Source organism: Tenebrio molitor, chromosome 8 (assembly GCF_963966145.1).
Source record: "Tenebrio molitor chromosome 8, icTenMoli1.1, whole genome shotgun sequence".
NCBI lineage: Eukaryota > Metazoa > Arthropoda > Insecta > Coleoptera > Tenebrionidae > Tenebrio > Tenebrio molitor.
Window position 1 is genome coordinate 13,073,476 of NC_091053.1, and position 26,436 is coordinate 13,099,911.

Genomic DNA, 26,436 nt, shown 5'->3' on the forward strand with positions numbered 1-26,436 from the left:
GGACGAATAAAGTCCCTAGATTTTATCTAGGGACTTTACGGACGAACGGTTCGCAGCGCTCCGCTCAATGTCGGTTTTCTGACGAACACAAAGTGATTCACCCACGGCCTCCTAGATTCATAAGAGACTCGTCTCTCATCCGGCCAGTCGCATTCGTAGTTCTAAGCATTATTTTTGTTTTATAGGGTGCGCCACTATATGGGGCTTATGTGTTGTACTGGTTGCCTGCCTTGCAGGAAATTATTGTTTTATAAAAAAATTTTCCCAACTGGAAGGAAGTGGTCATAGTCGTAAATCTTCATTATTATAATCTTAGACAATTTTTCTAGTTTTTCCAGCGAACTATCTTGCAAGGTGACTGAAATACATATTTCCATTATTATAATGTAGGATTTGCGGAACTGAAAGGGAAACAATTGAACACATCATTTCTTCTTGCACCGTTTTGGCTCAAAGCGTGTCACCCTTGGTTTTTCGCCCAACATACCTCTTCAGGAATCGTTGGTTGCCTACAAAATTCCCTCTTTTGCTGGCGCGAAGACAAGCGCGCGCGCGACTCCTTCGAGAATATTCCATCTTATCAGGAGAATCTTCACTCACGTTTTTTTCTCTTCTGAATCTACCGTGCCACGTGCCTTTGCGGACCGTTTCGTTCGAGTGAAATCAATTTATTACCTGGTGCCAGGGATCTTCGTATTCGCCGAAACCTTGTGGATGGTGTGCTGTATCGTCTCCGTGTGGAAAATTTGAGCGCACCCTTCCAACTCCGCTTAGGGAGGATTTTGGTCCAAACGCTAAGGCTCGTGACGCAATCGAAGTAGACTTCTGCGAGGCATTTCCCTTGCCTGAGGGTATAGGTGAGTCTTCATGTAGACAATGTGCTACACGTAGTACTCCTCTAGGGAACCCTCCATCTCCACCCCCTAGACTTCGACCTCAACCGTCTTACGTCGAGGTCAAGAAAAAACCGTGCGTCGGGCTCATCGTCGACGCGCCCGAGACCTTTGTGGCTCCAGTCTCGTCTCTAGAACCGTCAGCTCCGCTCAAAGGACTTTGCCACCACATCCCCGAACGACTGGGAAAGGACACGCTCCTCTACGGCCCCTGAGCGCGGACTGCTCCTGGAGACCGGCAAGCCACCCCTCTTATACGACTCAATTTCATCTTATCTAACCTTTTTTAAATATCGTACTAACCATATCACAATTCACAAACTAACTCAATCTAGCAAGTGAAATAGCTCACTTACTTTTGTTATATATACCACATTATAACCTTGTTAACATCTCCGCGTAGACATCAGCGAGATTCGCTTGTTGTAAAGCTCTGCGGAAATAGCTATTTCGGCCGGATTGCTGGAACCGAGTTTCCACCCCTTTTTATTGTACATTTTCATATTTATATTTATATCAATTCACATTTATATATTTATATCCATTCATATATTTATCAATTCAAATATTTACAGTCATTTCAATTATATTCAATTTTTCACTTACATAGTGTGTATCAATACTACCCCCCTCAGCTCGCCCGTCTGTATTTTTTTGGTTTCGCCTGTTTGAATAGCGCCTAGGTCCAGCCACGTACACTTTGTGCGTTTCTTTTCGTTCTCGCGAACTTCAAACACCTCTCCTGGCCAGGTCAGCAGGCTACTTGCGGGGCCTGCTACCAAAAGAACCCTCGACTTCGCCGCAAGTGGCGCCCTGAGATCGAGCTAGCCCAAGTATTGTGCCCTCTGGCCAGTTTGAACCGTGGCAAGCGAATATAAGAAACGTCATGATATATTCGCTAAAATTATACACATCAATTTAGCTGTTAAATTCAATTTATTAAAGAATACACAACCACATTATATTTATACACCAGAAAGTTGTTTGGAAAATGATAATTACAAATTATATTTTGATCGAACAGACCAGACATTATTATTTTAAATAAACAACAAAAGCAAGCATATCTTTTAGATATAGCTGTTCCAAATTCATACAATATGACACAAACATACAGTGCGTTCGTAAAGTTCGGAATAAATTCGATAAAATTGTAAGTATTAATTTCTGAGAAAAATCCTCGAAGAGGTCAACTTTGTTTTTAAAAACTGCATCTTGTACAGTACGTTATTTATGTTGACAGATTGTCATATCCTAACAATGACGTCATCAATAATTTTTTTAAATGACAACCCCTACATTTTTTTATCTTTTTCTGGTAGACCTTCCTACTTCTTAAACGACTAGTGAAAAAAATTGATACCTTACACTTGATTTCAAAAAAATAGCGTACACCTAATATTTCCCCATGTAATGTTAGCTTTGATTCCATGGTTAGGTACCTACATTAAAGCGACAAAAGCCCGAATCATCACTATATTACTAAGATGGTAGGTAGCGTATGAAATTGATGTTGCCTAGAAACAGTTTATAGCAGGCTATTTACACTAGGAAAATATTACAAAAATCGCTCTCAGCACTTGTACGCTATTTTTTTGAAATCAAGTGTACTATTGCGGCCAAAAAATTTCGTCCGTCACTTTCAAGGCCCTGACATGAAGTGTAAACTACCCTTAAGCACCAATAACCTCGCTTTGTTATCGTTATTGTCATTTTGACAATCTGTCATTCAGTCCATCAGTTCAAATTTTGTGAATACAAAGGACAAGTTCCACTCTTACACAATTACCACACGACCGCTAGTCGCTAGTGGCACTAGAGACTAGAGGCAGACTTGCGGCTATTTTTGGATTAAAGTACCAAACAGAGAACCGTGGAAATTACACGAGTATGCCGTAGTTTTTAAAAAATCAAACGAAAAACATTAAGGCAAAGACAAGGAAATGAAACATTTATTTTTGTTTAAGTACTTAGCTAAATCAAAAGATAAAATGAATGAAGTTTAAAATCAATACTTGGTCATTGCTCCATTGGCGTCAATAACTCGTCTTACACGACGCGAGATGGAGAGGCATAAATCTCTGTGATAATTCCTATGTAATGATTGCCATGCATTAGTAATCGCAGTTAAAAGTTCTGCCCTATTCCGAATTACTTGTCGTTGTTGCAAATTACGAACCAAAAATCTGCACTGCGACTTGGCCAATCAAGAACGTTTATGCTACCATTCTGCTACCCTATGTGCTGAATGCATTGAACAATTGTCTTGTTGAAATATGAAGTTAAAATTCGGAAAAATTCTTGAAACTAAAAGCATCATCACGTCTTCAAGAATCCTAACATAAACATCACTGTTGAGCCAATCTTCTAGAGAAAACATTAGCCCAGGCCTATCTACTAAAATCCATGTCCATATGTTTGCCGAAAATCGACCGCTCCTTTCCGTTGTATTTGCTTGTATTTACCCCTTCAACAGCCGTCATAAAAGGGCTATTGCGTAATCTATTGAGAAGCATATTATCTTCTTCTGCAGTAAATATGCTAGGCCTCCCTGAGCCTTGGCGTCTTTCAATAGTTCCATTCCATTTTGTCTCCATTTCTGAAGAATGGACGAAATTGTACTTTTAGGTATCGAAATCTGAGCTTGGGACATTCCTCTTTGTGCAAGAGTTACTATTTTGATTTTATTAAAATTTGATACCGATGGCATTTTGCTTGACTTTCAAAAGTGACAAGTAAAACCATCAATCATAATGACAATAAGGAATGGACTACACCGATTTTTTTGAAATGACGGAAAAATGACGGCCGAAATTTTTTGGCCGCCATAGTACATGTTAAGAAGTGGACATTGGCGCCACAATTTGAACTTGTAAACACTGGAGTTAGAGACTTTTAACTTCTAAGTGCGCACAAGGAGAAAACGCCGCTTTCACTTTTCTTTAAAATGTAACTAACGTAAGACAAGATTCTCTCTTGCCGTTTCGACCATCAAAGTGGTAACATGTAGCGATTATACTCGTAACTCTACCTTTGTTGTTGTTCAAAATAAACTGTTAAACTCTTTCGACGCTGACTCTGATTTTATCAGTACATAACAATTTTTTTAAGAAAAATGACTAATTTTACATTAAAAAATTTAACTTAATTTTTAATGTAAAAATTGTAATTGACCTCAAACAAAAATAAACAAACATAAAATTTAACGCAAATGTTGAAATTGCCTCCCGCGAACTATTTGGCACTCACCGACACTTTGTGCACTGCGCTCAATAATGTCAGGGCTTAATTGTTCTATTTCAGCGCGAATTCTCTGTCGCAAATTTTCTACATTGTTTGGTCTATTAAAATAAACTTTCGATTGTAACTAAACCCATTGAAACAGAAATTTATTGAACACGCATTAATCTAATCTAACAAAAAAGAAAGAAACAGAAGATAAATAATTTATTAGTTACACTTCTGGTTTGGTGTACAATTCCTTTGCTAACGCAGAAGGGCAAAGGTCCGTTTTTCTACACTAACCTAACCTAACACTAATCATTCTTTTGATTTCTTATGGCTTTAAATTGCTTATGTACTTTGATTTAAAATCACATTCGTCACACTGAAACCATCTGACATCGATCTATATTATTTGGAAATGCTATGAACAGTTCTCATTTGAGCCTTTGTTCAACGTTAGTTTTTCGTAGTACCTTTGCTTTTCGACAAACCAGACGTTGCTTATGTTGTTTTAGGCTGTCGTTTCGTTTCGTCTTAAATTCGCATTTATCACACTTATACCACTGGATGGCATCTGCTGAAAGATGAATTGACTTATGTTTTTTAATGTTCCCTTTATATTTCGTTTTGTGTTTGCATTTATCACAGCTATACCATTGGATCGCGTCTGCTGAGAGATGAATTTTCTTATGTTGCGTTAGGTAGCGGTTTAGTTTCGTCTTAAATTCGCATTTATGACAGTTATACCACTGAATGGCATCCGCTGAAAGATGAATTGTCTTATGTTCTTTAATGACCTTCTTATATTTCGTTTTGTATTTGCATTTATCACAGCTATACCATTGAACCTCGTCCGCTGAGAGATGAATTTGCTGATGTCGTTTTAGGTAGCTCTTTAGTTTCGTCTTAAATTCGCATTTATCACAATTATACCACTGGGTGGCATCTGCTAAGAGATGAATTGCCTTATGTTGTTTAACGTCACCCTTATATTTCGTTTTGTATTTGCATTTATCACAGCTATACCATTGGATCGCGTCTGCTGAGAAATGAATTTGCTTATGTCGTTTTAGATAGCTGTTTAGTTTCGTCTTAACCTTGCATTTATCACAATTATACCACTGGATGGCATCTGCTGAGACATGAATTGCCTTATGTTGTTTAATGATCCACTTATATTTCGTTTTGTATTTGCATTTATCACAGCTATACCATCGGATCGCGTCTGCTGAGAGATGAATTTTCTTATGTTGCGTTAGGTAGCGGTTTTGTTTCGTCTTAAATTCGCATTTATCACAATTATACCACTGAATGGCATCTGCTGAAAGATGAATTGCCTTATGTTCTTTAATGTACCACTTATATTTCGTTTTGTATTTGCATTTATCACAGCTATACCATTGGATCTCGTCCGCTGAGAGATGAATTTGCTGATGTCGTTTTAGGTAGCTGTTTAGTTTCGTCTTAAATTCGCATTTATCACAATTATACCATTCAATGGCATCTGCTGAGAGATGAATTTGCTTATGTCGTTTTACGTTTCTCTTTAGTTTCGTCTTAAATTCACATTTATCACAATCATACCACTGGGTGGCATCTGCTGAGAGATGAATATTCTTATGTCGTTTTAGGGACTCGTTCCATTTCGTTTTAAATTCGCATTCATCACAACTATACCACTGTAAGTGGTGAAGTGACTGCTTTGCGGCCTGGTGTTTTTCCAATACTGTTGCCTCCTTTGTCTTAAAGGAAAAACATTCGCTTCGGTACCAGTTTTCTTCATTAACTTTCTCACATTCTTCTTTTGTGTTAAAACATGGACCATCCAAGTGTTTAATCCACATTAAAATGGAATATGTTTCAAAAGTGCACTTCTGACAAATGTAGCTTTTTACAACAGTGTCTTTTTTTGGTTGATCTTGCACGCAATCAGTGTCCTTTCTGAGGTATTCTCTCAAATGTTGCTTTAAAATTACCACAAGATCGCTTTCAAAATTGCAGCCCTTGCAGTAGTATTTTTCCAAATCGTTTCTTTCGCATCTGGATGATTCGAGTGGCAACCGGCAATTTTGCATTTTGATTTTGTAATCTGAAAATTTAAATTCATGTCAATACAAAAAAACTAATCAAAATAATCGCAAAATATACAAGTCTTGACTTATCTACTTGTAAATTTTGATTTGCTCAATATACTGTACTATTTCCAACGACAGATTCATAACATGAAAACAAAAAAGGTCCCGAGACAATATCATAATAAGTATCGCGCGTTCAAATGAAATCCTGGGCTGGGAAGGCGTTGGAAACCGTCAATTGTTGTGCTTACTTAAAGCCTAGATTAATTGGAGCATGTTGACAGCTAACCTAAAATTTAGAACCAAAAAAATTTTTCTTTTTTTCTTTCTTTGCAATGTTTTACATTAAAAAAAGAATAACTTAACGATTCTTATTCTCGAAGCAAATATCTAAGGGCACCCTTTGCTGAAAACAAACATGTTCAATTATGTCCAGATTAAACATAAACGTGTCAAACGGCGAAATTCAAACTTTACACTGTTCTAAACGGTTTAATTTTTCCAACGCCTACTCAGCCCAGGATTTCATTTGAACACGCGATACTAGAGACTTTGAGGTAACTTTACAGTAGAAGTTCGTTAGGACAGTCTTTACGGCTGATCCAGTAAAGGCCCTAACGGATGTGTATTGTACAATAGTTTTTGTAATGTCACTACGATTCGCTCACAATTATCATTTCGAAATATTTTTTTCTCACTCATCGAAAAAAATCGAATGATTAATAAGTGTGCGGAGAGCGTCGTCATGTCAACCGTTGTTTACGAAAAAAAAAGTTCAATTTTCCATTGGAAATAAACGATTCAGATATTCCGGAAGTGGACTTTCAAACGAGGTGTCACTTGGCATATTTTTCCATTAAAAAAAAAGGTAGGGGTGGTTGCGAGCTTCCGGGAGCAGATATGCAAAAACCATAAAGTCCATTCAATAAACATCTGAACTGTTAAAATTAAAATTGCAGTTGTTAGGTTGGTTAAATCACTAGTTATTTTCATATTGCCTAGTTGTTATCTATAATTTTTTAATTTTTCAAACTATTCATTTGCTTAAATTTACATTGTCAAATAAACTGCAAAATTATTTAAGTGTATTTTGTAATAAGGTAAAAATGGAAAGTTCAAAACGGACTAGGGTGGTTCTATTGGCGCGAGAGAAGAAATTATTATGAGGAACAAACAAAAAAAAGTGATAATAACGGGAAATCACAAATTTGTGCCAAAGCCGCTCCAGTATTGTTAACTAAGAATTGGTGTTCGTTCTTGTCATTCACAAATCAAAATTTTGGAGAGATAAGTGTTAATCAAGTGTTAAATAATTTTCTTCTGAATAAATGAAACAGATTCGTTTATTTTGGATGATTTTGGTTGTTGTTTAATTTGTTACCTGTTTTCAGTTTGTCGCGTGTTTTTTATAAACTTTATTAAATTGCTCTAATTCATTTAGTTGCAGCAATGAATGATTCAAAACATTTTACTTTAATGATTAAAAATGAAAACATAACCTAAATATATTTGTAACTAGATTTTGATGTCTGCACACTCTAGCGAAAAATTTTTATTTCCAAGTACAATCAAAACAAGCATTTCATTTAAAATTTAATTTTGACAGTTCAGGAGTTATTTGAATTTACTATAGGAATGCGCCAAAATGTGGGCAGGGAAAAACAAAAATCGAACTGTTTCGGGATTTTTTACAAAAATCACCAATGTCCAAGTTATGAATTTTATTCCAGTTAAAGTTTCCACACTGTATAGTTGGATTGGACTTAATCTCTCAATTCATAGTAACCAACCTTAGGCATTTAAAATTATTTTTGAAAATTCTAGTTACACACAACATGAAAAATGTTATTTCCCTAAAAATTCGAATTCTAGGGAGTAATTTATTTTTGACACGATTATAGAGTAAAAAATGTCATAATATAAAAATTGAGGTTAACTAGAGATATTAGTAGCGCAGCCTGTTAATAAAGTTAATAATAACTACTAGTCCAGTCAATAGACACACAATTGCCTATCATAAAACGTTAGAGTTCAGGGAGTACTATAGTAAGATTTAAATTTCCCGCGCAAATCTAAAATTTAGCGAGACAGTTTACAGTACATCAGGCTTTTTATAACTTCGCTACGAATTATCACGTGAACATCTTGTGATCATTCCAGTGGTTCGCCTCCGTAAGTATAATTTCTTTCGCCTCCACCTCCAAGCAATATTCATACACGGCTTGTTTTTCTCTAGTGGAAATAAAATTTGTTTTTTTTATTTTCCATAAATCACAAGTTTTTATTTTGAAAAAGATGTAAATGTCAATGTGACAATTGGTGACTGGCTTATAGCTCCATATGTGTGTCTCTTCCTAGCCAAGCGTAACATTTTTTCGATAATTAGAAACCGCGTAATCGCAAAAATGGTAAGTGTTGGACCATCCTGTATATAGGTAGTTTAGCTGTATGCTGTATTCGAAGGTGTGCAGCCTAATGGTTTGTGGTACTTGGGTCTTTAACGTTTACACCATGGTCCCTGCCATAAAAGCGAAAAAGGAATTCCCGCACTATACCTACTGTTTCACAACTTGGCCAATTTATTTCAATTCGCGGGTTTTGTTCGATAATTCAAATGTTTGAATTTGAGCGGAAGACTAGTGACATTGGATTATTAAAATATTATCGTTGGAATCATTTTGTGTTTATTTTCTTGTTATATTTCTTTGTTTCATTTACGAAAAGTGTAAAAAATTCAAAATGCTGTGGGTCAAAACCATGTCAAAATTACGTGACGCATAACCTCAAAATAAAGTAATGACGGTTTGACATGTTTAGTAATTTTTTTGACAACACAAAGTTCACTCTAGATAATCTACGCCAACCGCGATGCCACTTATTCTGAACTATTTACACAGGACAAATAACTACAGCATTAATGTCTTCATTTTATTTTATTTAGAAATACTGTGATACTGCAATCTAATATGTAATTCCTAGACTCTGTCCATTCACGAAGCTGAATTACTCATCTCCCTGTGGACTAGAGGTCCATTCCCTTGAGCTGTAAGAAGAAAACTGTAAAATTAAAATTATTGTTTGCTTTTACTTACATTTCTCTTAGAAACATCTGTTTGTGTTTGGTTGATTCGAATTTAATCCTTAATTCTGTTATTTCATTATGGATTATTGAAATTTGCGTTTTGCCTTGGTCAGAATAGTGTTCCCTACGTATAGAAAACGGAGTATAACCATCGATTACTACCCTCCCTTCTCCTGTCATTATACGGGTTTGCCGAGAACCAACATCCCCTCGCAGTTCCACGCCGAAGTACATCTTTCTCTTCTTCAATGATGATTGAAATAATCTCAGTTCTTTTATAATGCTTTTTTTTACACGGAAATGTTTTGCGTCCATTTTTGTACTATCTGTAATCGATATACAAAAAAAAATTTAGGTTAGATGTGTTTTTTATGTTGAAAACATTAAATGCACACCACGACAATTTTAAAATTACAGAAGATGTTGAAAATGTTGACCACCTTCAGCGATACATTTTAAAACTGTAGGTACTATGGCGGCCAAAAAATTTTAGCCGTCACTCTCTTGACATTCATGCAAAGTGTAAATAAACCTTTAGGAACCGTATCTGTAACCCCACTTTCGATTCTGAGTCAAGTTTTACCGCCCGCACGATTAACCCTATTAAAAAATTAATAAAAATTACGAAACTTTAGGGTTACATTCCCTTGATATAAGACTTCAAATGTGTGCAATCAATATTCTGTTATCACTTCATTCAGCCATAAAATTAAAAAATCGATTTTGAGCAAAAAAACATTATTTTTCACACACGCTCATAATTCACACACAATTAATTCAAAGAACACATTTATCAAATTCGAATCAAAAGAAAATTATTCGTTTTTGAATTATTCCAATTTTAACAGTAAGAGCGAAAAAATGACCAAGATTTACAGCTACAGTGTCATAAATAAATAATCAATTAAAAAAATGTACGTACTTTTAAACTGTGGGGTTGTTGGAGACGTCTTCAGCCGTTTCCGGTGAGAGATTTCCGTGGTACAGAGCTTCTTAGATGATCCTCGTTCCATCTCTGTGCAGGTGCTCTCCACATTTGAACTTGATAGTCCAAGTATCGGCAACATTTCTTCTGGGATTCTAGGAATTTCTTTTGGAACTTCAGGTTCTAAAGCAAATACTTATTTACATACAACATAACAGCATTTCAAAAAGTAGACTTACCATCTTGAGTTAATTCCAATGTTGGAATAGCATCTGCTTTTAAATTGGTTCTATTCTTGTTATGAGCAAAATAACAAGAGCTATGAAAGTGTTTACAACAAACAAAAGAATATTTCCGTCTTTCGTAGGGCACTTTGATCCCAAGGCCAGCACACCACTGTTCAAACATCTAAGAAGCAAATTATAATTTAAACGTTAACAAATCAAAACATCTTATCTATTTTACATCTCTGTCCCTTGGAAAAATATGAAGAGTAACATTAACACTGCTTTTTCTTCCACAAGTTTTCACAATGCACTGCACCATTGTCTTTATTATTTTACTATTTTGATACTACTTATAAATAAACTTAACACCACAGTAGACTAGACTAGAGTATGACTAGATTGATATTTTTGAGAGTTAAATTTGCATTGGCAGCCTGGTTGTCACTCTAACATTTTGATAATTAACAGTTTTATTTAAACACAAATAGTGCCAATTTTGAATCAATCGAAAAACGCCCCTAGGAACCAGGATGGTGCCAACTCTATTTAATATACTAACTTTAGACTAGACATGTGAATTGAGGACTTGTCGTTAGGTTGGCACTACCAGCAAGCAAAAGTATAGGCGTGCCAATAAGGTATAATCGTGTCAAAAATAAATTACTCCCTATGATTTAACTGAACACAAATGGATCACTTGGTAACAATTTTACACGAAAAATTGAAAAAATTCCCACACACCAAAAATTTGTCGAATTTTGTCGACGCGTTTCATCCAACCGAGTTGGCCTCATCAGGACGATGAACAAACTAAGAATTAACCTAAGAACAATTGCTAATTTATATCTACCACTACTTTCGGGAACAATGTATAGAGAGGAGTGGAGGGGATAGGCCCCCCGTCCGCATTCAAAACCCTATCTTTGTTTTTAAATATTTCGATACTTTCGAAAATATTCAAAAACTTACAATTATTGATTGATCGGACTAACTTAAGATTTGTTTCATCTATTCTATGGTCAGATTCAAAAATATGTTGGGCAACACTGGATTTTTCAAATCTCCCAAACTTACGGTGAGCCATGTGCTCTTTAAAACGTGTTATGATCGGTCGTTTTGTTTGTCCAATATATGAAGAAGTCTTCAAAGTCTACTCGGTAATCCGAAAGACAAAGTCAACAGGAATGAAAAGTCGGGGATTTATGAAATTAATTGTAAAGATTGTAATCAAAAAAATACACAAAAAGTGTCAATTTCCTTTAGGAAATTTAGTTATCACCGAGGTACTGCCAACAAAATCACTAGGTGGTCATAGCCAACTCGGTCCCAAAAAGATCGTGAATGCCTTATAGGTTGTCATAAATTTGGTTAGGTTGGAGGTTATGTTGTTTCTGGTGAGAAACAAAAGATATCGTAACCATATCAAAAATGTAAGGCAGCGAATTCCTTGTCACAGTTGCAAATGGCTAATTTCTCGCCAAGCGATAGAGGTTTTTTCGTTTCACAATCAATTTTGGTTTCTGGCTGCAGATTTAGTTGGACTTAATCTCTCAATTCATAGTAACCAACCTCAGGCATTCAAAATTACTTTTGAAAATTTAATTTGCAAGGCCTGCTTTGATTCGTTTTCTTTTTTTAATCAGTTTGTATAAAAGAACGTGTTTAGTAACTGCAAGGGCGGAAGAAGGAATGTCGACTAGAAAAAATTCCGACAAATTGCTCAGTGCTATAATAAACTGATCGAAAAAAGTTAGGGATATTGATATTTTATAACGTATCACAAGAAGATATTAAGAAAAAGTTTGACATAAGTCAAAACTCATTATACGTTTATTAAAAAACCATTTCAATAATTCTTATTAAAAAAACTTACTGATGCATTTTAATAAAGTTAACTTTAATATTCAGCAATATCCTTAACTTTTTTCGATCAGTTTATTAATAAAAAAACGGAATTACTGTGATCCAAGGAATATACCAAGCTGTGATCAAAACATGCAACACAAAATACCTAATAAACTACAGCGTGGAACAAAATGATTATCTATAGAATTCAGAATAAGTGGCATCGTGGTAGGCGTGGATTATCTAAAGTGAAGTGAGCTTTATGTTATATCAAAAGATTTACAACATGTGAAATCGCCATTAAAAACAACTATAATCGTGTCAAAAACAAATTACTCTCTAGGATTTAGAGATATTCGTTACTAGGTTCAGTTTGCCATAAATTTGGTTAGGTTGGAGGCTATATGGTTTCTGGTGACAAACAAAATATGGCTCTATTTGTCTCTAAAGCTTCGATTTCCTACAAAGCGGTACCGTAAAATAGCGGCCGTAATTTGACGGCAAATGACGTCACAAAAAAACGTGGGCGTGCTTGTACCGTGCGATCGAATAAAAAAAATCAGAGTAGGCGAAAATGGTGGTTTGAACCAATCAAAGCATCAGAATAGCACAATCCAGGTAACTCGATTTTTTTTATTCGATCGCACGTTATAAATGCCAGTGTTTTCCTCCAGCGTTTGGCCCTACCGCTTCGTAAAAGTACGTCAGCGTATTATCGGAAGCGGCCGCTCTGTACGGTGGGATATTGCTATACTTGGGCCAACCAACAGATATAGTAATAAAACCGCCCCTAGTGCCCGCGTATTTTAAATAGCAGCTTCCAATTGGCTTATTCAAAACGTGCGCAGATTTTCGAAAGCCTGATGTACAGTTAATTTCAAAATTATCGAGTACACCCCAAAAATCAAGAAGTCGATTTATTACAGTTTTTTCCACATGTAAACATGCCTTTTTGAAATTTGAGCGTCATATTTTTTATATAGGTTAGGTGAGTTTGACAACATAATTTGGAAAGAATGAGCATTTTCGCGTTTTCGGTTAGATTTGGCATTTTGTTTGTCAAAATTGACATTGATCATTGACAAAAAATGTAAGTGGAATTCACACTGTAGAAAATTAGGTGTACTCTATAATTTTGAAATTAACTGTACATCCACAAAAATTACTTGACGGTATCCGGCATCTCATTCGTTTTAACCTCGCTTCGGGAGTTTGACCACGTGTTTATTTCCTTGGCATTTTTTGATTTGTATTACACAATAGTTTTTTTTCAAGATTTTTGATTCTCTATTTGTTAGAAAGAACCTGCTTCATTGTGAAACAGGCTTCGGCGTATATCGTTCTACGCAACTAGACCACATCCCCCTTTTTTTATTACTATATCTGTTGGTTGGCCCAAGTATAGCACGTTTTTGTGCGGTGGTCCAGTGCAGAAATTATACTGTTTAGTATCGTTTTGCGTTGGTAGAGGCATAGGATCATCCAAAGCAGCTTAATATGGAGCCAGTACTTTGGCTTCACGTAAAATATTGTGCAAAATACAAGCACATGTAATAACTTATCAAATGTTTCGGGAGCAACAACAATAATTTGAAAGAAAATGCGAAAATATGCACATAAGATGCCGAAGCTGTTTTCAGTTATACGCCTTCCACGAGATAGACGATAATTGTACTTTTGGGGATGAAATTTCGGGCAGCAATTTAATTGTCATTTAAAAAACCCAATGTAGTCTAAGCTTTATTGTCATAATCATAAATGTCATAATTAATTTTGACTGAACTTCAAAATAAACTGTCACAATTATTATGCACAATTATTTTACATTTTAGTTAGGTATTTTTTTCCAAAGTTTAATAAAAGAATGTTCAGTTTTCGGAAAATCACATCTAAGCACTTGCAACTTTTCAGGATTGATGAATGCAATTTGTCAAAATGATATGCGACAATAGTGGATATTAAAATGAAATTATTAATACGTCTAGCACCTAAAGCCTATTTCACATCTTATATCGGTCAAATTTCAAGTCTGCCCGAAATTTCGTGCTCCCAATAGTACGTACAGTTCGAGACACGGAATTTCGGGCATCACTGTCAATATACAGTCCGAAAAATGTAAAATAGGCTTTACATTATTAACCTCAATTTTACCGTTAGCGACGATTTTGATTGACATGCGATTGACGTGGATAGAAAATAAATTTCAAAATTTGACTTTTGAATGTCACGTTGACAATAACGAGTGATTTACATAGGAATTTTTTGAAATGACAGAAAAATGATGCCCGAAATTCGGTGTCCCTAACTGAACACAGCTTTAGACTGATCATTCAATGATTGTCACTGGACAGCGGCCGTATTTTACTATGATTTTACTGCACCGTCGTCGTCGTTACTTTACAATAAAGTTCACCGTCAAAGCGGCCGTCCTTTTTTTAGTGATAGATGTTTTTTAGATTCACAATCAATTTTGGTTTCTGGCGGCATATTTAGTTGGACTCAATCTCTCAATTCATAGTAACCAACCTTAAGCATTCAAAATTACTTTTGAAAATTCTAGTTACACACAACATGAAGAACGTTATTTCCCTAAAAGTTCGAATTCTAGGGAGTAATTTATTTTTGACACGATTATAGCTTTTTCACATGTAAATTTTCCTGCACCGCTTTTTGAAGTGGCCTTGAAGTTTTATCAATAAATGTCATCAATCAAATTGACAATTATTACAATTTATTGAATTTAATTAACAAACGATTAAAATGTATACCAGGCAAGAAAACACTTTCATTAATGAGGCGTATTTCCGATCTCATCCCTTCGCAATAAATCACATTTGGAATTTTGGTGTATACAGGGTGCCTCAGCTAAGACTTTAGAGCCTGATAACCCAGTTATTTTCCAGCGGATTTTTGTGAAATTTAAAATGCAGATATTTTAGACGGTGAAGAATAAAATCCCATTAATGCAATCACCCAAGTCTTAATAACGTAATCGTAGAGGGATATGGAGAGAGCACTCTTCAAAAAAGTGGTTACGACCGCGCTTTTCTGTAGACCTAATAAAAGGTCTCCAGATGAGCCGAGCGAAACCGAAGTTAGACTAGGAATAAAGTGTAAAGGGACGGTCACGTGATCTGCGCGTAAAACCAATTTGTGTGGTCGAGTCCATTCGACGGAAAATAGGGGAGATTTGTCAGAGAGTTGTTTACATGTTTATGCAGTGCAACTTTATTTATGATTTTGCTTTATACGCATACCAAATTCACCCAAGACTTCAAATCTGTCTTCTCGAGACAACTGAAGATAACTTTACAGTGTTTTCGTAAGTACAAAAAAATAATAGGAAAATTAATTTTATAACCTCACTTTCAATTGACTTGTAAATGAAATGAAAACTTAACTAACACTACTGGAATTTTGTAGGTTTTTTTAGCAGTTGATTGGAATGGCTTCGCATCAAATTTTTTGCCAGCATGGGAAAATTTTACACGGTCGAGCTCGCGAAATTATCGCCAACGTTATCGCATTTATAAAACACGAATGAGAGTGTGTTCTGTGTTAGAAAAAATCAGGAGTTAGAAAATTTAATAAAAAGTTGATTTTACGTGTAATACTTTTATCCACAATATTATATTAGTATTATAAAATAATGATGCTAGAGTTCGCCCTCAAATCTGACAAAAATCCCCTATTCATTATTATTGATTATATCACAAACTGCTTAAACGTTTTATTCTACGGTGAAAATTTCCCATTACATGATGCGCCACTGTCGTGGTTCCCAGTGATTCTCATTTTCCCTACGCCACTGACGTGTTAAAGGCCGCGCAAGCTAAGCTCCGCCCCAGGTCCTTTACAGTTTAATACGATTCTAACGCAGATATTTCATCTTTCCAGTGGCGTCCCTTTAACTTTTTTCTGGGAACAATTTTTGTAGGAATTGTAGGAAGACGACCGTAAATATTTAGTTCAAAATAAAAACAGATCAGAGTTATACAACTGAAAAAATACAAAGACAATTCACCAACCGGTTCACGTGTAAAAAACCAAATCCCAGTAAAATGACGGAACATCGACGGCGACGCCAATGAAGCATTTGATACCCAACGACCCTCGTCACGAAATTTCACCAAGTAGTCAAGTACTGGCGGTCATTTTAAAAGGCGTCATAAAAGGTCTCCGCACAGGTCTCGCGACGTGCCGCTTCCTTTACATTGCCAGCATAGGCAGTGCTCCCTCCATTTCCCTCTACGAACGTAATTTTTACATGCCTTTTTAAAATGTTGAATCAATTAAGATTCACATAAAAAATGTACCGTCAATAAAAAATGCTGTAGGGAAAAACTCGTCCTTGAAAGACGTCTGGTTTGCAAGAAAAACGCAAAAAACTGTGTTAAACCTGGCTGCAAATGCAAAAACGTAGACGCATATGAAACAAACGTGCAATTTTGCAGATTTTTGGTCATCCCTTTTCGCAGAAGCGCAGGTGACATATCTGACGTTTATCTTGCTAACCTTACATCCTTACACACTTACAAAGTTAAAGACAACATTATTTGGACGTAATTTATTATACTGGATGCTGTAGTCTATTTTTAGAGTATTTTCAATAAATTTTCACAATTTGACGTTTTTAATAAAGCGCGCCCAATTTTGACAGACTTTAAAGAGTGTACAAAATGTTGCTTGGCAATTAATCATCAATTGTTTCAAAAGGTAACTGCTCAAATACCTTCAAATTTTACATTAAATTCAACAAAATCTAATCTTTTTGTTGAATCAGAGGTAATTGTTCACTTTAACTAAAGTCCATTCAAAAATCAAAAAACCACCACCTGCTGCTTTAGGTTGGTAAAATTTAAAAAACCCTAGGTAGATATTTTTTCATACTATGTTGGCAACTATAAATTATGACATTTATTTGATTCAAAATAAAATTCAATTGCTTTGAATTCCGTTCATATTGTTTTATTAGCAGCACGTTTCATTTATTTATTGATTCTTATTATTTTTACTTAAACATGCCCAGAAAAACAAGACATTTAATAAACACTTAACCTCAAAATTACAATTCATGTCAAATTTTACACTAAACAGCGTTGGCGATAGTAATTATCGAGGAAAATGCGACGTTGGTGGTTTTTTGATTTTTGAATGGACTTTACTTCTGGAATTTTCGCGTTTTTTCTGGCTAGACAGCCTCAGGGCGTCCTCCTAGATCGTGTCCCACCATTCAAACCTTGTGCAAATGCCTTTTTTTCTCTCTTGTTGTGTTTCAAGGTCGCGCCAAGTCTTAGTACAACTACAGGGTAAGGAAAATTTTCATTTGCACAAGGTTTGACTGGTGGGAAACGATGTAGAGGACGTCCTGAGGCTGTCTAGCCAGAAAAAACGCGAAAATTCCAGAAGTAGTTAAAGTGAACAATTACCGAATCAGATCAGTGATTTACTTAATTGTTTGTGTAGACCCCTATTTTTTAATGTTTAACAATCTAATAATAATAATCGCGCATAATTTTCGATAAAGGAAACATGTGTTAAAATTACATTTTTTAACTTGAGGTAATTTTATTATTACTAATTGAACCTTTACGGTCTAAAATATCTGCATTTTAAATTTCATAAAAATCCGTTGGCAAATAACCAAGATAGGTTTTAGGTATTAGGCTCGAAAATCTTAGCTGAGACATCCTGTATTTTGAGGTTAACAGGTTACGGTATTGCCCGTAGAACGGCACATCGCATTTTTACAAGGGTAATGGAAAGGTAATTTGATGAACATCATTTTGTCAATATATGTGTCATCCACACTGTATAAATATTTTACTCGTTTCCATAGAAAGACTTACAGTAGCGAAAAAACGTCCTACTTATTTCTGTCCACGAATGTACCAAACACATAGAGAAACAGAGGTTGTGTAAGGTTTTTATCGTGGTTTTTAACAAAGACTGTTGTAAGTTGTAAGGTGAACAATCACAACTTCACATGCGGAACAAATAAGACTAAGACGTCGAACTCACAACTGAGAACTCATGAGAACTGACGCCTAAGTCCTAAGATTTCATAATTTGACATTTGACATCTGATTTGACAGCTTCAAATCAAGGGTTCGAGATAGTTCGACCCAATAAAATTATAAAGTCTCACAACACAACTCCACAGGACTCTTAATATACCTACGTTCTTTTATAGACACTGTATATTCTTTATTGTTAATTGAAAAATAGCTTATGATGCGTAGAAAATCTAACTCAACAATTTCGTGAAGTAAGCACTGCAACACGGGTCACATTAGACACCGTTTGCATAATGTGGTCATAACTTCGCTTGATATAAAAAAATATGTAATAATCTGATTTAAAATAAGCATTAAGCAACCCTAACTCAACAGAAATAATTAATTGCAATTCTAGCGAATACTTAACAAATGTCTGACTATTTGATCCGCGAGGGTCATATCTGACCCGATGTTGTCATTTACATATTAACTTTAGTTTAAAAACAGGTGCTTTCTACTTTAAAACACTCTTATACAATAAACATTCTACTCCCGTAAAATTATGCTTTTATTTAAAACTGCCGATTTGTAGTGACAAACATGACCAATGTCCTGCAACAAAAAAAAAAAAAAAGTAACTACGCCCTATTCACCTTCAAACTTTTTCGTACAAAACAAACAACTCAAATCCTTGTGTACTCATGGTTTTATTGTTACACAATTTTATATAATACAAAGATATAACATCTAAGGCTCGACTTGCCCTTCTTGAATCTTTGCCAGGAAAGATTGTTTCTTCTGTGCGACACGGTTCTTGCGCTCGGCTAAGGTGAGCTTCCTGCGAGTATACCTCTTCCTGGAGGCAGGTGGCGCCTTTTCGGGCTTCTTCGCTTGTTCTGGATTGGCCCTGATTCCGGCGTGAGCGGTCTTGTAAATGCCTTCAATCTACAAACAGAAACACACATTGCCATCACCAAAAATTAACAAATCGACGATGGTAAAACTGTCTCGCGATTTGTCTTGTCGCCGCCAACACGGCGACCCTTCACCAATATCGCGACTCGATGTTGTCCAACTGCGACACGGTCAACCAATCATACTAGTTGCCGTAATTTATGTTGGACGTAAAGAAAACGAATTGCGTGTGGTGGACCCGTTTTGCAGACGCACCTGGTCGGCATTGATGCCCAACTTGATGTACTGACTGAACTGTCTTTTGAAAGCTTCAGGATCCTCCTCCTCCAGAGAGCGCATGTAATCTGCCACGTGTTGGCCGAAGATGTGAGCGCGATGGACATCCGCGTTGAAAGATTTCGATTCGGCGTCGTATCCTGGGAAACGCTTCGTAGAGTGAGGAATGTTGAGACCTCCGTCAACGGCACCCTTCATGGCGGCGAATACGCGCGCACCAGTCGTGGTACGTTGCAGTCCCACGTCCAAGTAGCACCTGCAACGAAAAAAAATCTTCACGTTTGCCCCACGACAAATCGACGAACGATTGAATCTCAAGGAGGATCAGAGACACGATATAATCAGGACTTCGACAGAGTGCAGACAAACTTTGGAACAATGGCGACATAAAACATGCCCCCAAGTCTTCGGTTTGCCGCTTCTGCCGAATCAGATGACGCGCATGTGTCAGTAAGTCATCACGCAACAAGTTAGGTACCCCACGGAAAATCTTCCGGTCAACTTCCAAACATCACTTCTTCAGTGCTACGAGTTATTTCTCTATCACAAAACAATTCGTTTTAGATTTTATGTGATTCTCCCAATCGTTTGCACCACAAATTATCAATTTAAATCATATTGAGATGATGAGACGAAACTTAAAATGAGGTTATGTAGGAAAAATGTCAAAACAGCTCACTTGTCCATATGTATTTTAAACGCTCATTATCCATATCTTTAATTTGCCATAATAAAAATAGTCTTGTGGTTGACTCACCTGAAGGCTCCAGGCCCGTTTTCCACCCCTTCGACATTGTACTCGTCCCCGGTAACTTCACTCGTCCCGACGTACAACTTGTCCAGCCCCAACTGTTTAAGCAGGCGACGCGCCAGCAGCAAGCCGGTGCAGTAAGCTGCAGCGTAGTTGGTCAATCCAACTTTCACCCCATACCTGGGCAACTCGTGCGAGTAAGCGGCGCACACGATTTTGTCACCCTCGATGCGCGAATACACCACCTGACAAGTGATGTCGCGGTTGGACAAACGCACAACTAGGCGGTACTTGGGGGTGTTGTATTTATTCTTGTCCTGGACGATCAAGCGCTTGCGGGCGTAGTAGTCGGTCTTGCCCTGACGACGCCTCTTAAACTTGACTTGGAAACGCTTGAAGTATTGCTTGTTTTTCACCACTTTTACGAACCCCTGCAAGAATGTTTGACATGTGTACAAAAACATAACCTCACTTATGTTAATTGTGGAAAATGTGCATTTATGGGGGTCTGGGGCGGCAACGCGACTTGGAAATACGTTCTACATGGGAATTTGTGACGCTTCTCTAAATTGTGAGGCGTAAAATCGCGACACAACATGTCGGGGGTGAACCGGATTGAAAGAATCTTCAGCCATCTGCATTTAACTTCATGATGTTTCAAACAAATTATACTTCATCGGGTGGAAAATTCGATTTGGGACAAAGAACAAGTCGTATTTTGCAATATTTACTCACCATTTTTCTTAATTAAATAAAAAAACTATCCACGATGGACACTGCACGGCACTTGTCAGCCACCGCCGTCCTTATAGAAAGAGACAGGAGCATGCGCGGAAGCTACGCCATATTGATTGGAATGACATTTCGACGCGCAAATTTTGAATTTTAAAGAGTTTCTGGTTTTTTACGAGCGATTTTGATTATTTTCGATGAAATGAGACATCGACCTCGATTAGATGCTTAAAAACTCGTACATACCAATTATGGTTAGCCTTTTTGGTACAAACATTCTAGTAGGTAAAGTTTGGTTATATGAGGTTTTTTTTCACATTATTTTGAACAATCAAATAAAATCACCCAAAAACAAATTAAAAGTACGTATATTTACAATAAAGTATAACACGTTGTTCCAGTCAACTCTACCACTCTTCATCAACCCACCCATCTTCGTTTCCTTCTTCTGTTACAGCCAAATTCAACTTGATGCTAACATCTGCGACCTCCTCCTCGACCAGAAACTTCTCCGCGGTCTCGATCACAGGCTCCATATCTTGGAAAAAATCAAACTCGTCGTTCTGATCTGAACTGGCTTGATTCTTGATGTCCAACTCCGAGATGTCCGGTAGCGACTTCTTCCGCACCGCAATGGCGACAACCCCTTGAACCACCGCCTCCTGCGCCGCCCCATTTTGATCGTGACTTTCGAAAATGGATGGCGTGGATTCGCTGGTGTGGACAGAGCTCGTCTCGCCGTTCTCCTGGACGGGGTTCGTCTCCCCCCAGTCCTCCCAGTTGTCCAGGTCGCCCTCCACGGACTGTTCGGCCTCTTCGGCGGAGGTTTCGCCCTCTTCGCCGTCGGGCCTGGGCCGCTCCGGCAGGTTCATCATCACGTGGTGGGTCTGGATGATGGGATTGTTGAGGGTGGGGTCTGGCGGGGGATCGTGTCGTTTCGAGGTGCGTCGGGGGCGGCGACCGGGGTGCGTGACGGGGCGGCCATCGGTGAACAGTTTGCCGCGTTTGCCGCCGATCACGGTGGCGGCGCCCAGGATTGGCACCAGGTCGGCGAGGGTGCGCAGGGTTACGGAGACTAGGTGGTCGTTGGTGTCCTTTACTCCCACCAAGAGCTGGAATGAAAGTGACAACGTGACGACTTATGACAACAGAATAAATCATATTAATAAATAAATTTGTATTTATTATAATTTCATCCCGAGTGCAGCGATGATAATAATTACACGAGCGATGAAAAGAATATTTAATCCCCTGGCATGTATGCTATTTTTTGCACGACATAATGCATTTAATCCTAAAAGAAATTTGTGTAAAAAGACACAGTAAAACAAGACCAACTAGATTTTTTCTTCGTGGGTGAATGGAGTGTAACCGTCATCGTGACATTTTTCATTGGAAGTGGCACCCATGATTGTAATATAAATGTAAATATTAATACGAAATAAATTACTTTTGCTCCTTTGAACATTTTGTATGGTGTTTTTCAAGGATACTTTTAATTTTCTTATTCACAAATTCAAGCAAATGTGCTACTTGATTCCTTCTTTTGCGGGATTTAAATAACACTTCTTTATACTTAAGTCGTGGCTGCTAAAGAGAGGCAGGTGAAGGAAATAATGGTACTAGCAGCTGTAAATGAAAATCGGATTTTATATACATTTTATTTAGATTCATCAAATTTTACCATTTCTGAACTATCCGCCAATCAAATTTTCGTCTAAACGAAATAATATAATAAAGTAAAAAAGTCAACAAAATACATTATTAAAGGAATTTCTCTAAAATGTACCCCCCTTACATAAGCCTCGGATCACACAGTATCCAAGGGAATCGTACCTTCGACTACTTTCTCAATTTCATCATTTGACTTCTCAGAAAATCGATCATTTCTATTTCATAGCTCTATTTATGCGTTTTTGGCAATTTTTTTCGAAAAAATATTTCCACAGAACACTAACACGGTAATGGCGTTGTTTATTTATTGCCTTTTGTTTGTTTCTCTTTTGTTACCTTAGTTACGTGCAAAGCACACTCTTGATTTTTTTAAATGAACTGTCAAATTTTTAAACGTCAGACATAAAATGCAGTTTTCTAGCCGAATTTATTTGTTGCTGCTTTCGATTCCTCAAGGAAACTGACCTCCCGACCTGTCTCGCTCCTTTTTGCTACAACAGCAAAAAAGAACTTGACAATCCGGGCTATTATTATGCACGACGGTTCTACAAGAAACTTAAATAAACTTGAAACGTGTAAAAACGTCTTAATTCAAGTTGAAAATGCGGTTTTATGTTCTTGTCACACTTTATCGTGGAACACGAGGCCTGAATATGATAATAATAAGTTTATTTGTCCAAACACAATTGGACATGAAAAGACAAAGCTCCGAAAGCTTGAGGGTAAGACGTGACAGTTCAAATAAAATGTTGATTTGGGGGAATTACCTCTGGTAAAATGCACGTCTGCAGCTCGTCCTTCGTGAAAATGTGGACAAAATGCTTGAAGTGGTTGAGCAGCAATAGTCTGATTTGTGCATCTCGAACACAAAATATTTCCAACAACTTTGGCGCTAAATATTTCCTAAACGTGTCCTCCGTGAAAAAGTTGCTTGTGCCGTCTTCGCCTCCTACAACAAAATCTCGAAACATTCAATTAGCACAACCTTCAGTATTACCTTCTTTGGGACACAAGAGAAATGGCAACAACTCATCTTGGGCAGTTTTATTTAATAGTACCAATCTGGACAGCAGCAAATTGCCAAATTGGCTCGCTACAGTCACTTCAGGGAAAGCTTTTAAGCGTTCTACTAAACTATGAAAAAACTGAGTCTTCTCTTCGTCCGACTTCAAAGGTAATTCTACCAAAAATGAATGTATGATGATGAATTCGTGATTAAAAAATTCGTGTTGCAAGAGTGAGCTCAACTTGGGTCTCGCCGCCACGTCGATACTCTGCAATTCGTTTTTACACAAGTCTCGAAAGCTTGTTAGACTAGAGACGTCATCTAGAAACTAGAAATTATTTGATGTGGGTTGATTTATCGATATTTTACCGTCCGATTTTGTCTTCAAGACCTCACAGACTAGGACGCCGTACGCGAAAACATCGACAAAATCTCTCCTAGAGCTACCCTGCACGTGTTTCTCTTCATTAGGATCGATGGCTTTATCATACCGACTACTCTTTGATTTTTTCAAATAGTCTCGAGTCAGTTCAGTAAACTTACAGGCGTATTCCATTCCCCCCAACTTCCAATTACCATCTCTCGTCGTGTACACAGACGCCGTGCAGATATTGTTATGCGAAATGAACGCAGTCTCATGCAGGAAACACAACGCCTTCAGAATGGAATGTAAGCCTATGCAGATTTGTAGAGTGTTTTGCAACGCCAAACTGTGACCTAACGGGACGACCTCCTCCACGGCCAAGTAAAACTTGGAGCTTTTGTGCCACGACGATATGTACTTCAAAATGCAGGGGTGTCTGTAGATCATAAAGTGCTGCAAAAGCCACACCCGTCATGTTGTAAATTTTTAATGAGGGTGCAAAAAAAACCTTGCTGTTTTTTTCTAAGGGGGTGTGGGTCGTCCATAGCGGCCCGTCCACGAATAATTCGCCGATCAGCACCGACAAATTTGTTGTGTTCTCCGAATTGACTATGGTGGCGGAGTAGTGCGTCCAAAAATCTGATACTTCCACTGATTTCTCTTCGATTTCGATACCGCCTAAATGCGAATGATCATTGCCCATATTTTGAAAAAGAAAAGATTTGGAAAGTCGGAATGAGAGGTTAGTAGAAACGTCATTGATACGTCATCTGTCAAAGGTGGAGGAGTTTGACATTAGAACGCCGCGTTGCCAAGTGTGGCAGGTAGGTCAAAAAGTGTGGGATTTGACGTGACGTGCGGATTTGGGAACTGTCAAATTATTGTTGTTTTAATTACCTATTAATTATTAATGTTTTAGATTTTTTCGAAATTATTATTCTGTAAAAAAAATGTTTGTTTGGTCATTAAACAAATCTTAAATAAACTTACTTGATATTTTACTAAATACATAAAAATAATAATTAATAGCCACTAAAATGAGCGTAAAGGATTTCCTAATTATTATGTCTGCTCTTAAATAAGATTATGGTAAATATAAAATTTGACAGTTATGACAGATAAAAAACAGTTCCTTCAGATCTCTTAGTTTAGTTTGTGTTCGTTAAACAATAAATGAATAAAATATTCCTAGAATCATATGTATAGTAGTAACTTTTGTCAAATTCATTGATGTGATGAAGAAAAATTTAATTTAACACATATACCGGGTGATCAAGAAGGACTGTTTAAGTTGACAATACAATTAAGAACATTTTTTTATTCGGTTATTTACAACACTGCAACCGGATATGTTTTGTCGGTTTATTTGACAGATATTTGACGTAGCATTAATAAATTAATAATGACAAAATGGTAGGTTATGAGAGTAAAAATTAACGGCAAAAAGAAATCAAAGTTCGAATTCGGAATAATAATCTAAAAATTAACTAAAGGAAATTCTCGAAGTGCTTCCCATTTTGCTCTAAACATAAATTAACTCTTCTCTCGAACGATTCACCAGCATGTTTAATTTAATTTGAAATGTCAAATTTGACTTGTCACTGATGCGGCTGTCAGTGTGAAGCCGTCAACAACCGGAAGTTACTCCAGTTGTACCATTTAAAAATAGAATTCAGCATTACCAACTTAAACAGTCCTTCTTGATCACCCCGTACCTACCTAATGTTGCGAAAGGAAAGAAATGTGGGAAAATTAACAATTGCATTCGTATGCTGTGTGGAAAATTAACCTTACTTTTTATTTCCCCCAAAATAACATTCATACGGTGCACTACTTTTGATGTAAACTGCGCTACTGGTGGAAATCTTAACAGACTTTACACACATAACGGGTGACTATTAAAATTTTCACTTAGGGTTGGCTATGGATCATTCTTTGTTTTCCGTTGCACCTTAGACACTGACAAGTTTGACATTTCAATAAATGTTTTTTATAATTTATAGGTTATGTTTCAATTGTACTGACTGACATTTGTCGTTCGTTCTTGCGTGTGTCTAAAGTAACAGAAAAATAAAAATTCGTTCAAAGCCAACTCCAAGTGAAAGTTTTAATAGTCACCCGTTATAATTTGTTTCAAAATCAAAAATCCACCAACATTGCATTCTACCTCGAAAATACAACCGACAACGTCGCCAACTTTTGTTTTTAGTGTTTGGAAGTGTCAGAAAAACGTGGGGTTATGAAATAAAACTGTTGACAGTCGTTTTGGTCGTAGTTATTCGTGTTTTTTAAATTCTTCGAAGCACTTAATGAGCGCTCGCTTTAATTTAGCAGTTAAAAGATTCCTTGTTTTTCGAGGCATTTTTATAATTTGATATTTGTGATAAACTGAAGATCAAATTTTGGCGGCAGGTTGGGGGCCAACCCAAACAAAAAGAACTTATTCT

General features: G+C 36.9%; 3 protein-coding genes and 1 long non-coding RNA gene across 7 annotated transcripts; 1 reads left to right on the plus strand and 3 right to left on the minus strand.

The window, feature by feature from the left end:
* Nucleotides 1-290: 290 nt before the first annotated feature.
* Nucleotides 291-1,498, plus strand: LOC138137349 (uncharacterized). The gene is made up of 2 exons (XR_011161705.1): nucleotides 291-851; nucleotides 903-1,498. It is a non-coding gene; the product is annotated as an uncharacterized lncRNA (long non-coding RNA).
* A 2,829-nt stretch (nucleotides 1,499-4,327) lies between these two features.
* LOC138137345 (zinc finger protein 595-like) lies at nucleotides 4,328-18,270 on the minus strand. Of its 4 annotated transcripts, none has more exons than XR_011161703.1 (6): nucleotides 18,122-18,270; nucleotides 10,666-10,810; nucleotides 10,440-10,608; nucleotides 10,198-10,383; nucleotides 9,286-9,601; nucleotides 9,108-9,236 (listed from the first exon to the last, which is right to left on the minus strand). XR_011161703.1 is itself a non-coding variant. In XM_069056677.1 (2 exons), the coding sequence occupies exons 1-2, from the start codon at nucleotides 18,171-18,173 to the stop codon at nucleotides 4,553-4,555; spliced, it is 1,707 nt and encodes a 568-aa protein (XP_068912778.1). In that variant the 5' UTR covers nucleotides 18,174-18,270; the 3' UTR covers nucleotides 4,328-4,552. The 4 variants fall into 4 exon arrangements, 1 of the variants encoding a protein (XP_068912778.1); XR_011161702.1 differs by having other exon boundaries at nucleotides 10,666-10,821; XR_011161704.1 differs by lacking the exon at nucleotides 10,666-10,810.
* Nucleotides 18,271-18,959: 689 nt separating this feature from the next.
* Nucleotides 18,960-21,101, minus strand: RpL5 (ribosomal protein L5). Its single transcript, XM_069056678.1, has 4 exons — nucleotides 20,949-21,101; nucleotides 20,220-20,644; nucleotides 19,442-19,718; nucleotides 18,960-19,216 (listed from the first exon to the last, which is right to left on the minus strand). The coding sequence occupies exons 1-4, from the start codon at nucleotides 20,949-20,951 to the stop codon at nucleotides 19,019-19,021; spliced, it is 903 nt and encodes a 300-aa protein (XP_068912779.1). The 5' UTR covers nucleotides 20,952-21,101; the 3' UTR covers nucleotides 18,960-19,018.
* A 194-nt stretch (nucleotides 21,102-21,295) lies between these two features.
* Nucleotides 21,296-24,796, minus strand: LOC138137344 (protein-associating with the carboxyl-terminal domain of ezrin). The gene is made up of 5 exons (XM_069056676.1): nucleotides 24,498-24,796; nucleotides 23,995-24,442; nucleotides 23,617-23,946; nucleotides 23,387-23,568; nucleotides 21,296-22,057 (listed from the first exon to the last, which is right to left on the minus strand). The coding sequence occupies exons 1-5, from the start codon at nucleotides 24,690-24,692 to the stop codon at nucleotides 21,353-21,355; spliced, it is 1,860 nt and encodes a 619-aa protein (XP_068912777.1). The 5' UTR covers nucleotides 24,693-24,796; the 3' UTR covers nucleotides 21,296-21,352.
* Between the last annotated feature and the right edge of the window lie 1,640 nt (nucleotides 24,797-26,436).

Excerpts from the sequence above, each read along its gene's own strand:
- LOC138137345 (XM_069056677.1), bottom strand. The coding sequence starts at position 18,173 with ATGTGTTTGGTACATTCGTGGACAGAAATAAGTAGGACGTTTTTTCGC. Across the intron at positions 6,208-18,121 it reads TAGGACGTTTTTTCGCTACT|ATTACAAAATCAAAATGCAA; the intron begins GTAAGTCTTTCT and ends TTAAATTTTCAG.
- RpL5 (XM_069056678.1), bottom strand. Across the intron at positions 19,719-20,219 it reads AACGGGCCTGGAGCCTTCAG|GTGCTACTTGGACGTGGGAC; the intron begins GTGAGTCAACCA and ends TTTTCGTTGCAG. Across the intron at positions 19,217-19,441 it reads TGGGCATCAATGCCGACCAG|ATTGAAGGCATTTACAAGAC; the intron begins GTGCGTCTGCAA and ends TTCTGTTTGTAG.
- LOC138137344 (XM_069056676.1), bottom strand. The coding sequence starts at position 24,692 with ATGGGCAATGATCATTCGCATTTAGGCGGTATCGAAATCGAAGAGAAA. Across the intron at positions 24,443-24,497 it reads CCTTAGAAAAAAACAGCAAG|CACTTTATGATCTACAGACA; the intron begins GTTTTTTTTGCA and ends TGGCTTTTGCAG. Across the intron at positions 22,058-23,386 it reads AGACGTGCATTTTACCAGAG|CTCTTGGTGGGAGTAAAGGA; the intron begins GTAATTCCCCCA and ends CTTTCATTCCAG.